Source organism: Marmota flaviventris, chromosome 8 (genome assembly GCF_047511675.1).
Source record: "Marmota flaviventris isolate mMarFla1 chromosome 8, mMarFla1.hap1, whole genome shotgun sequence".
NCBI classification, from domain to species: Eukaryota; Metazoa; Chordata; class Mammalia; order Rodentia; family Sciuridae; genus Marmota; species Marmota flaviventris.
Window position 1 is genome coordinate 65,988,821 of NC_092505.1, and position 12,718 is coordinate 66,001,538.

Sequence of the window (12,718 nt, forward strand, 5' to 3'; positions counted from 1 at the left end):
ATCTGCAGATGCACTGAATCCGCAGATGCATTGAATCCGTACGTTGCTATCTGTAGTATATAATTTAGCAATATTAAACCTTCCAATCCATGAAAATGGAATGGAATTTCTCTCTTTAAAAAATTTAGACCCTTAATTTCTTTTAGTAGTATATTGTAGTTTTCAGAGTATAAATCTTTGGTTAAATGTAATTTTAAGTATTTATTCTTTTTAATGTTGTTTTAACCAGAGTTACTTCCTTAATTTCATTTTCAGACAGTTTATTCCCACTGTATATGCCATGTAAAAATTAAGATAATTGTATTTCTTTTTTTTTTTTTCAATTTGTATGCCTTATGTTTCTTTTCTTAGAACTGATGGGAAGGGATATTGACCCTGTTTCTCAACAGGAGTTTCAAAAAATTTGTGGCTACTTTAATCTACCACACTCAAATGGCAAATGTTTATGTTTGTATTGCATAGCTTTAAGAGCTTTTAATACTGATTTACGCTACAACTCTTCTGAGTAATCATTTCTATTGATTAAATTTGAAAAAAATGAGATTTGAAAAGCTAGTATTGGCAGTCCCTGTAGTCTTTAAATATTATCGTTCCTAGGTAATTAGTGGTACAGATTTTGAAGTCAGGTGTCTCAGTTTAGAATCCTAGCTGCATGATTTATTAGCCAAAAGAGCTTTTCAGGCCTCAGTCTCCTTGATCTGGGATGGCTAAGAAATTATGTGTGTCAAAGGGCCATTTAGATGAACAGTAAACTAGAAAGACACTTTTCTAAAGAGAACCTGGTTACGAAAGGGATAAGATCAATTACTATGTGATTGTTTCTCCAGATCCCTGAGGGCACATATACATAACTATCAGGTCAAACATTCACGTGGATCCACTATCCTATTACAGCAGGAGTGGCCAAGCGGCCAAGTGGAACCAATAAACAAAATAGTAAGTAAGAGGCAATATAGTATTCCAGGAGGAATGAAGAAGTTAACATAACAATAAAGATTTAAAGGAAATATGAATAGCCCTATAGTCTCTATTTTTTTCTCCTTCAAAATTCACTTATCTGACACCAACAAGACAGATTATAATCAACCATAAATTTAAGCAAAAGGTATCACAAGTGCAGTTCTGTGCCAATACAGCTTTGCTGCTGGAGGAGATCAAGAACAACATTCTGGAGAGCGGACCAAGAAGGGCAGATGTGTTGCTGTCATGACGTTAACAAGGCTTACCTTGGCTCCTTGCACATGCAAGCATTGCTTAAGGCTTTGGAGGACTCTGGCAATGTTTTTGTATTCAAAAATGTCATTTTCTTTTTTTTTCAAATAGAACACAAAATTATAAAGAGCTTCTGCCTCATAACGCAAATGTACCCCTAAGAATGGGAAAATAATCCAGCATTATTTGATTTATTAATCAATCATATCATTTAATTTTAAACAATAATATATTATTATACTACTTGAAAATATTTTTAAGTATTATTGTTATTATTGTATATAAAGAGTAAATTTTCTCATCCACAGTTATACTCTTTAGTATCATCCTTGGTATGAAAACTATTTTTTAAAGCACATCACCATTTCAAAATTTTTTGATAAGATTTGGGTCCATACTGTTCTAATACCACACATACATGCTATAATTCCTTTATGTTCATAATATAGGTAAGAGGAATTCTTATTGTTTTATTTAAAATTCAGTTTGAATTATCCATGGCTTATTCCAAAAGCATTTCTATTAAATGTTAAATAAAAGTTAATGAAAGGTGAGAAAAGAAGGAAAGGGAAAGGGAAAACTAAAGAGATTAAGCAGAAGAGGAAATTAAAAGGACAATGTCTGAGTCAGGATGACAATATTAAGCCAGTGGTGGCTGCTTTTCAGACTTAAGCATGGTGCTATGGCTACTAAGAGCAGAACTGAGTGTATAATGAACACTATTTAACATAATCCTCTTGTCAGATAAAACTCTCTCTTTATTTTACAGATACTGCTTTCTTCGTCTATGCCATAAAATAGTATTTACTGATGAATTTGAGTATATTGGATACCTTGTGGTATTAATGAATATATTTCCTATTATAATCTCTTGGATATCCCAGTTAAATGACATCTATGAGCATGAAATAAGATTCACTAACTACTATTTTCTTGCATTTTATATTCTAGAGGATCTACTTAAGGTAATATAAAATGTATGTGTGTGAATACGTTATGTTTAATGAGACTTTTAAAACACTAACTACAGACAATTTTCTAAAAGAATATATGAAATTTTCCTTCTCAAGACAGACTTTATTTTTTAAAGATGGTGTTTAGGGTGACTCAGTAGTAAATATGCATGCTTATAGCATTGATTCCATATTGCAAAAAATCAGTTTTAGAACAGTATAAGTCAAAGGGACACAGTTTAAATAGTATTATGAATGTTCTTAAACTCAGCAAGGTATTAAGCAGATGGATGTTCATTCTATTATTTTTATACTTTATACTTTTATTATATTAAGATAAACAAATGAATAGATAACGTGACATATTTTTTATACTTGAAAAAAGTCATAACTGGATTTTTAAATGCAAGGACAGCAATATTCTGTCATACGGATCTACAATTTGTAGTATAAAACATTTTTCGCCAGAAGATTTAAATAAAATAAATGCATATGATGTTTGGACAAAATAAATAAATCTCAAATCTTGGCTGTAAAATTTAAATGCTGTTGCAGAGTCATAGTAGTGGAAAAGAGTGGATTCAAATCCAATCACAAAGTGCTTGGTAAATTCCAAGCTAGTCAGAAAGAACATAGGGGGTATCAGAATTAAAAGGAAATTAAGCAATCGGGGTTAGGTTTAATAGTGGTAGGGTAAAGAGTGCCTTAACATCATTTAACACACACTGTGGTGAAAAAAACATTAAGCTAGAATGCAGTCAACCTTGCCTCTGATTTTAGTTTTCTGTGATGAGTTGTAAGCTATTCATCAAGTTACTGAACTTTTCCCAACCTTAATTTCCTCTACTATAGAAGGGCAGTGTTACTAAGTGATATATGAAAATGCTTCTGGATCCAATAATAGATGCCTCTTTTAAAAAATATTTATTTGTTAAATGCTTCTATTAGTCTTTGTACTTTACCAAGTTTGAGCTGCTGCCCTAGCTATAGTTGGCTTCATACAGTCAAGCTTAGTTAAGTATCAGAACTGGACTATAAAGACATCATTGTACTTTATGGAGATACCGGGAGGAAACTTCCTCTGCACAATCCTTGTCTCTACCTTCAACTTAACTTCAAATAATTACCTCCAGAATCAAATGATTCTTAACTCAAGAATCATTCTTACTGCTCAATTTGCAACCTGGCACTTGTTTCTCTTTTATTTTTTTTTACCCTTTTTTTCTATTGATTTCAGCTCTGCCCCTTTTCATCCTGTCTTTCAAAATCTCCATTATGTTCATAACAACAATTTATCAACTATAAAGGCACCAGTTATTGCTTTCTTCATCTATTTCAAATCCTTGCATTACAAGATTTCAAATCCTTACATTAATTCTGTAAGCATTTTTGGCTGTTTGTTTTACATTAAAGGACCATGACACACTGTGTATTTGCTTGAATTTGTCTTTTCACTGCTGCCCCTTATTTCCAGGGACATTTTATAAATCTTCTTCTTTCTATCTATGCCTATACTTGAAGACCCATTCTAAGTCAATGGTCCTGAGTGCCCCTTTACAGACTGCATTGCTGAACCTGTTGGTCTTTGGTTTTTGGTGGCATTTTAGACATTCAGACTCTTAGATGCATCAGAGAAAAACCTAACTGGTGAAATTTAAGATATTGTGGAAAATGATGTAGTAAAATTGAAACCATGACCATGTAATTTCTTCTTAAATCAACAGATGGCAGCAATGAGGAAGAACTATTTTTCACACACCTGGAATATTTTTGAGTCAGTAATTTCATTGATTGGCATCATAGATATAATACTTACTGAGACAAATTTCATTAATTATTATTTGAATTTCATTGAAGCCAAAGTGGTCTTTATGAAAATAGTTCGACTCCTTCGTATATTACGCATTTTGAAGGTAAAGAGCCAGTAAATCACTCAATTTCAGATTTCTCCTGTTTCATGAAATGTGGCTAAAATCAGTTTACTTATGGCAACTACTTTCTATTGGGTTGTTTAGATCTTAAATTTTAGCTCCCTTTGATGAATCAAGTTTTATAACATTTTATGTTATGAATAATTAAATTAGGGCTGGGCTTGTGGCTCAGTGGTAGAGCGCTTGCCTGGCATGTGTGATTCTCAGCACTACATATAAATAAATAAAGATTAATCAATGACTAAATATAAGAAGTAAGAATAATAATTTAATTAAATTAGAAATTAGTTTATCATGTGAAAGTATAGACGTACTCGTCACAGCTTTTCCTTTTAACAGAGAGCAGATGAAAAATTCCATACTAATACAAGTTAACCTTGAAATAATTTTTCTTTTTATAGATACAAGAAGATGAAACATATAGATTATAAAAAACAACATTTACTCAAAATAGTCACAGGAATAAAACAAATAGCATACATTCACACAAATTAAGAACAAAAACTACATTGCCATGTTATATATATTCATAGCACTGTTATAGAGTGGTATCAAAAATGACCTTTGAGTATCGAAAATGTGCTTCTTATTTTGGTACTGGGAATTGAACCCGGAGCACTTAATCACTGAGCCACATCCACAGCCCTCTTTTATTTTTTATTTGAGACAGGGTCTCACTAAGTTGCTTAGGGCCTCTCTAAGTTGCTGAGGCTGACTTTGAACTTTTCTTGCCTCAGTCTCCCGAGCTGCTGGGATTCCAGGTGTGCACCACCACACCTGGCTCTAAATCATGTTTCTATAACAAGTATGATGTGTGGTTTTCATTTTTTGTATGATTATTTCAATGACATGAAACTCCATGACAAGACATGTAAGGATATATGGACGCAGATATAATTTCTCTGATTCTTTTGCTATTCGTACACAGGGCATGAACCCATTTAAGCACTCTGTGACATGCTAAGCTAAATAGACCAATTTTATCAAGAGTTTAAGATAACATTATAGAGTGCTTATAACTTTTATTTTGCTACTGAGAGGCATAAATCAAGTAGGTTAAAAGGATGCAGTCAATACTTTAGTATTCTATGGAATAGTAAGTAATGCTAGTGTGCAATCTAACCCAAGGAAGGCAAGTCTAGTCTATTTTAACATCTAGTTAGTTCTTTCTGATAAGAGGGAGGATATACAGAACCTACCAAAAAGTTTGGTTAAAGAAACTGATAACCCATCTAAGAAAAATTTTTTTTGCTTATGGATTCAGGAAAAACAAATTAGATAATCTCTGCACCAAAGGAATTTGTCGTAGAAGGAAAATGACAAGTATTCTAGGTTCCAAAGTTATATGGTAGGATAAATGCAAAACAGTAGTATGCAAGTAGTAAAGTAAAAAGCTTCCTTTATTAGGTGATACTTGAGCTGAATCTTTTGGGGATTAGTGGCAGGTGGTTGGGGTGAGAGTATGGAGATTATGGAGCATAGATAGAAAAACAGAGGGAATAGCTGTCTCTGCTAAAGTTAGGGAGCTGCCCAATTAAAACATAGAAGCTGGAGACTTAAACCCTTGGCAAAGAGGAGAAATTAATTGTGGAATGTAACTGGGGATATGGTAGTGGTAGGTTCTCACCCGAAGAGACCATCTAATTGGAAGTTTTATAGATTTAGCATGTGAGGGTGTCAGTATTTTGTAGATAATCATTTTACAACTAAACTCAGAAGATAAGTCACATTGTTTCACAAGAACTAAAACCATTTGAAAATAGCATTTAATACTCCATAAGATACATATATAAAGAATAAAGTTATAAGCTACAAATAGGTACCTAATATTATCCATTATGAGAAGTAGTTTTAGTCATGAAGTTATAAAAGACAGCATGAATAAAATAAGAACCTTGGCAGGTTACTCTAGTTACCTTAGAAGGCACATAATTTTTCATTATTAATTTGGGTTAAACTGATCAACATATAAGCAAATAAAATTTGTGCAATTTATATATATATTATACACACATACACACACACACACACACATATATATAGAGAGAGATTTGTGCAATTTACAATAGTTGTCCTGTTTTTCTCAGCTCATAACTCCAAAGTTGCTGCAAATAATAGATAAAAGGATGAGTCATCAGCTGTCCTTTCGGTATGCTATACTAAAAGGATACATCCAAGGTGAAGCAGATGTCATGAATATAATTGATCGGATTGCAAGTTCTGAACAAATTAAACAGGTGAGAAAAATTTTAAATACTAGGAAAAGACTTCACTCCTTCTACCCGGGTTGACCTCATCCATTATGTTCTGAATCAGTACATTTAGCTGTGGTCTTTGACTCCTGGTATGTTAATTAATCTCTGCAAAAGCTTTAACTAGTCTACATTTAAATTTCTTGCTAATATGAAACAACATTTCAGTAAGTCTTGTAAATCAGTTTTTGGTCCTCGTGAAACTCGTATGTAGTGGTCAGCTTTCTACCAATGCAAGCTCCAGGATTTATTAGGCTATTGTTGTATTAGATAGGAAATATTGGAAAGTGAGAAGGGACGGCAGTGTAGGGCAGAGGTTCCTCATAATGCCTAAAGGCTTCCTACAATCTCCTTGTTTTTTCCATAGTAAACAGTAAAGGAAATAAAAGTGAGTGATCTAACAAATAGAAGGAAGTAAAGAAAACAATAGTTTTCTACATGGAAACCTTTTGGAATTCTCTCATTAAGCAGATGAGAACAAGAGAACAAGAGGGGTTAAATGGTCAACTCAAAGTCCCATAGATAGTAAGAGGCAGAGACAGTGCTAGGGCCTAAATTCTAAGTTTCACCTAATACTGTCATGTGCCCACAAGTTTATTGTCCAGGTAGAATTCAATATTTGCCTCCAGAAGTGATTTAGAACATTTGACTATTATATTTTATGTGCGCAAAGCTTTGTAGTTACAAAAACAAAAACAAAAAACTGTATACTCAATGTGTGGTAGAACACAAAAAGTAGTTTTTCCTCTCTTCACCACACAACTTTAAAACTGATTTCCTGAGTTTAGTTGTCTTTTTTAACCTCTGATATTTAGTCCTGGAATTGGAGGATGCACAGGAGAAAAAGCAAAAGGAGTTAGATCACTAAATTACTGTCCAATTTTTGTCTTCATTTCAATTTTCAAACACCCTTAGCCAAACCTTTTATCAACCTTGAGGTTGAAAGCCATTCCTGTGTCCCAAATTTGTAGGGTCTCGTAAAGATGAATGGTCAAGTAACCCCCATGCCTTTCCGAATCAATAATATTCTAAAGCAAGTTACCTTGAGGAAAAATATATGAGGTGCCTTTAGGCTTCTCCAAACCAGCCTAGGAATGCCATTTCTTGTTTTCTGCAGTGTTCTTGCTGAAGCAAAGAAGCCTTCAGGGCTGGAGTGTAGCCTAGTAGCTCAGTGGTAGAGTGTGTGAGGTTTGATGATTCTTAGCATCGACAAAAGGAAAAAAAAAGAGAAAAGAAAAGAAAGGAAATGGAAACTTTTCATTGCACAAAATTCAATTCTAATCCCCCCAAAGGTCTCCATCATACTTTTCTACAAAGTTTGATTTGGTTAACTATCCAAAAGTTGTAAATGTAAAGACATTTTATGAAGTTTCATTTTTCCAATAGAGATAATAATATTTCTTTTGTTCTGTAGATGTTATTAATTCAGGTAACAAGTAATATGGAACAAGCTATGAAAGAGCTAGGTAAGTACCTTTCTTCCTACATATTTAGCATGATCATCTTTTATCATCATGATTTCAGAAAAACAAGGATTTCTTTTATAACTAAGCTAATCTTTAAGGAAACTTATTTCCAATAATAATAATAAAGTGGATAACTTCAACAGTCATCATAATTGTATTTTCTAGTATAAGTGGGTATAATGTAATATTACCTCCACACACTTATTCTCACTGCCAGATACAATGAAGATCTTTTAATTTCTGTTTAAATAGTCCATACCTGCATGCCATAACTAAGCATGCCATTTTATATCCTTATTAGTTCCGTTTTCTTCCAAACTTGTGTCTTCCTGAAAAAATGGGGAAAGAAGTTCCTTTTTCTCTTCACTGCCCACAGAGCTGCCATTCAAAGTTTAGGGTTACACTGAATTGAATACAGAAGTGTGCTGCACAAGTCTTAGGAAAAAGAGGTCCAGTACCAGGTAGTAGGCAGCAAAAGAACACAGAAAAGACTGATAATGAGGCCAGATTAGCAAGACTGTGTATGGCAAACAGTTACCAGGACAGATAAGAGGTCATGATCAAAGAAAAGTCCAAATGTAAAATCTGCGTGGATAAAATTTTCCAAGGAGCCAAGAATCCAGAAGAGATGAGCAGAAAAGCACAATGGATGAGTCATCTAGATACATAGGCCAGGTGAGAGGACCATAACCTGGATGAATGAAAGGGTTTAAATCAGAAGGCATATCTGAGCACACAGTCCATAGACAAAAATCCTGATCTAAGCAGAATAGAAAAGTAGATCATGAACACCCAAGATTTAGAGCCCCAAGCAGCCTCCCAGTGTCCAGGGCCAATGGGTCAATATAAGTCTTAGTTTTAGGGTGAGGGCTGTCTATCCTTTCCCATGGGCTCAGGCACAGGTGTGAGCGCTGTCAAGAAAATGGCAGAACTCTGATATTCCTCATAAGAGACCATTGACAACAGTGAGTGTGTCAGGGAGAGGTTCATTTCCCCATGTTGAAGGCTTTAGTCCATTAGCTATTGTCCACATGAAGCATTTACAAGCATATTCTCATTGCATCTGAAAATAATTTGTTACTTTTCAGGTTACTTAGAGTATGATCACCCAGAAATCGCTGTCACCATGAAAACAAAGGACGAGATTAACGTCATGCTCAATATGGCGAGAGAAATTGTCAAGGCGTTCAGGTTAGAAGGAATTCTTCATAAAATTGAAGGTGCTGAAATTTTTAAGGTAAATTGAAATATTTTTGGAGCAAATATATTTACTTCATATGTAGTCATTCACAGTATTGGAGCCTGCTTTTGACTCTTTCAATAAATATCATCCTTGAGATATAAAAATCTCACTTAAAATAATTATTTAAGGGCAAGCACCCACCATAGAAAGGTTTCTTCCTGTAGCCTCAGTATTCAACTTCTTTTTCCATTTTAGCCCCCAGTGAAAGATCATATCTTTCTCTCAAACCAATGGTCTAATTAATCTAATCTTCATCCTTCACTACCATGGATATCAATGTGTTCTTGATAATTATCTATGATACTGAAATAACATTTCCCATACAAGCCATAATCTATGAGAATGCTCAGGTGTAGGATTAGGACTAACTACATTATCTTTCTCAAAGTTACATAGTGGTACAGTGACATGACATATTAAAAGATAGAAAGTTTCATAACTCATTCTATAACCTGTTGTTATTTGTTCATCATTTAATTAAAAATCCTAAGGATTTAGTTTAAAAGCTGTAAAATTATTAAGAGAATTCAATAGAGTACCCAGAAACAAAATAGTATACAAAATGTATCCCCAGTAAAAGACAATGTAGAAAAATATTCTTTCTAATTATTCCTGGTTATCTATAGGATAGACTCAAAATCCCTTTGAACGACACGTGAAGTCCTCCCACCGTCAGCTTCCTGCCAACTTCCCAGCTCTGTTTCCTGTCTATTAACAATTGCAATTAAAAGTACAGACCCAACATGAATTATGTAACACCCATGTAGTAAGAGCTAAAAAAAATCTCACTGAGCACATATTTCTGTCAAGGGGGGATTGACAAACATTTCTAGAAAGGGCAACATAGCAAATATATTATTCAAGCACTATGGTTCGTGCCACAACTATTCGATGATGTAATTGTCGCACCAGAGCAACTATAAAAAACATGTAAATGAATGACTTGGCAGTATCCTATCCCCAAAATACTCCTTACAAAAGCAAGCATCAAGCAAAGTTGGCTTATAGTAGTTTATAATAGCTTATAGTAGTAGCTTATAATAGTTTTCAACCTATGTCGTAAAGACTCAAAAATTTAAGATGTGAATCATCCATAAAATAATAAGTTAGAGAAGATGGCCGCTGCGCACGGGGGTTGCTGAAGTGCTGAGCGTGGTGCTCAGAGCAGCGGCTTTAATCGAGATTTCGCGCAGCGTGTAAGAGCTCCTTTCACCGTTAATCTGTAGTGGACCACTTTGCCAAGCAGCAGGAAGAACAAAGAGATTGAAAAAGAGACGCTTGGCTCCCGGACGCTTTGCCACCCAGAGCCGCGGGCGCTTTGCTCCCATCTGCTTCCTCTTTCGCTTCGCTCCGGGCAGAGAAGTTGAATGTGTAATCAGCAGTGGATTGTAAGTACCCGAGGCAAAGAAAGCTCAGTGCGCCCAGCCTTTCTTTTTTTTTTTTTTTTTTTTTGAATATTTTTTATACAGGGAGAGTTCGTGGATTGGGATTGTTGGCTGGGCTGTGGTTTCTGTGCCGAAAATCCACTCCGCAGGAGCCGCCATTTGCTCTCTGATTGCTGTCTTGATGGCTCTGTCTACATTGTCCAGCAGCCGCATCTAGAGGTTGGAGCTGGGCTGTGTGCCGAGCCCTGTCCTCCGAAGGCTGGACCGCGGCCTCAAGCACCTGGGTCGCCTGTTCGCTGCTGCACCTTCGGGCAGAGCCTGCTCTGGGGTCGTTCTGCATCCCCCTGCGAGGGGACCCGTGCTCCAGAGGAGGGGGCCGGAGAGCCGCGGTGGCAGCCGCTTGGGCCCCGGGGCGCCCGTGAGCGTGGCCCCGGGGGAGAGGCGACGGCGGCAGGGTTTCATTTCTAGAAATCTGGACTGGAAACAGAAGCAGCAGTTTGTATAATCCCAAGAACTTGCTTATGCCAGGAAGCTGTAAGGGCAACATGAATATCATTGAGGAGATCTAACATGGCAGCGGGCGGGGAGAGATCAAGTCTCTGACCTCTTCAACTGCGCGGGCATAGGGAGCTGTAAATTGTATAAATTCTGATTGCTCAGGATCACTAGGCAATGCTGAGCTGACGTGGATCTGGGGCGTACAGTCTGGGCACCTCAGAACACACACACCGAGCCCGGATCGGCTGCATTCAAGCTCCGGTTCACCTGCCTCTCATGATTCAGCACTAACTATCCCGCTGAAATAACTGGTTGGCCCTTAGGAACTTACAGAGGTAAAAGCCAACCGAGCCTTCATAGGCAGTGGCCACAGGATTGAAACGGGGATTGGGAGAGACAGTCAGGACCCACCCGTTGCATTGGTCACCCGGCAAAGGGAACGAACGGTCACCATTTGCATGGGATACCACCTTGGCAGAGAACTGACGTCATGGGTGGAGGAGATAACTGCATTGAAACCAGCGCGACAGGGCTCCCAGGAGCAGCAGACCTGGCGTGTAGCCATTATTGTGGTGAGCGTCACAGGTGAGCGCGGCCTGGCTTGAGGAAACACAAGAGAAGGCCCTAGGCACTCAGGATTGGAGACCCGCCCAGTCTGGGACGAAGAGCTGCTGCACAGTGATTGGTTCCCACCTATTGAGAGGAGAAGCTTGACCCAGTGGGCACAGCTCCACCTACTGGGAGAGAAGTTAATCGAACTCTATGACTGCATTTATTATTATTATTATTATCATTTTTTTTCTTTTTCTTTTTCTTTTTTTTTCTTTCATTTTCAATTTTTTTGGTTGTCGTTCTTTAACTTTTTTTAAATGTTTTTAATTTTTTTTACTTTATTATTATTATTTTTTTTAAATTTTAATCTTAATTATTTTTATTATCATTATTATTTTTGTAAAAAAAAATTTTTCTTTTCTTTATTTATTTATTTTCTAATTTTTTTGTGTGTTTTGTTTTTATTTCTTTTGTCTTTTCATTTCTTTTCAATTTTCTTATTCCCCCTTCCTTGAATTCTACCTGCCTGCTCTCATTCTCTTTAGTGACTTCTTCCCTTCCCTTCTAATATCTTTCCTCCCAAGCATCAAATAAATTTATAAGAGTAAACAGTAACTCAGCAGTCAAACAGAACAAGAAGTAACATGAGCAGCATAAAAAAGCAAGGAAGAAAAGGAGTACAAACAATGAAGGACAGACTAAATATTCAGGAGGACCTAGAGTCAGCAGAAAAATGGTCATATAAAGAACTCAAGGAATACCTTAGACAGATGGAATGGAACCTTAAAGAGGATACGAGACAGCAAATCCAAACAGTGAAAGAACACTTTGAAAATGAATTACATAAACAGATAAAAGAAGAAGTTAAGCATCTTTATCAGGAGATAGAGATTATAAAAAAAAATCAAATAATAATTCTAGAAATGAAGGAAACGATAAACCAAATTAAAAACTCAATGAGAGTATCACTAACAGAGTGGAGCAAGTAGAAGCCAGAACGTCAGATAATGAAGACAAAATATATCATCTTGAAAAGAGCCTAGCCAACTCAGAAAGGTTGGTTAAAAATCACGAGAGAAACATCCAAGAGATATGGGATAACATAAAAAAAACAAACCTACGAGTCATCGGGATAGAAGAAGGTACAGAGATTCAAACCAAGGGAATGAGTAACCTACTGAATGAAATAATTACAGAAAACTTTCCAGAAATAAAAAAGGAAACGG

At 36.0% G+C, this 12,718-nt stretch overlaps 1 protein-coding gene across 1 annotated transcript in view; it reads left to right on the top strand.

Moving 5' to 3' along the window:
- The window catches only part of Slc9c1 (solute carrier family 9 member C1), an 80,905-nt gene that overhangs the window by 51,277 nt on the left and 16,910 nt on the right, over nt 1-12,718 (top strand). The window contains exons 15-19 of the mRNA XM_027935908.2: nt 1,982-2,177; nt 3,890-4,078; nt 6,184-6,333; nt 7,763-7,814; nt 8,903-9,051. Of these exons, the coding sequence (XP_027791709.2) occupies nt 1,982-2,177; nt 3,890-4,078; nt 6,184-6,333; nt 7,763-7,814; nt 8,903-9,051 (736 nt within the window). The remainder of the gene's footprint in view (nt 1-1,981; nt 2,178-3,889; nt 4,079-6,183; nt 6,334-7,762; nt 7,815-8,902; nt 9,052-12,718) is intronic.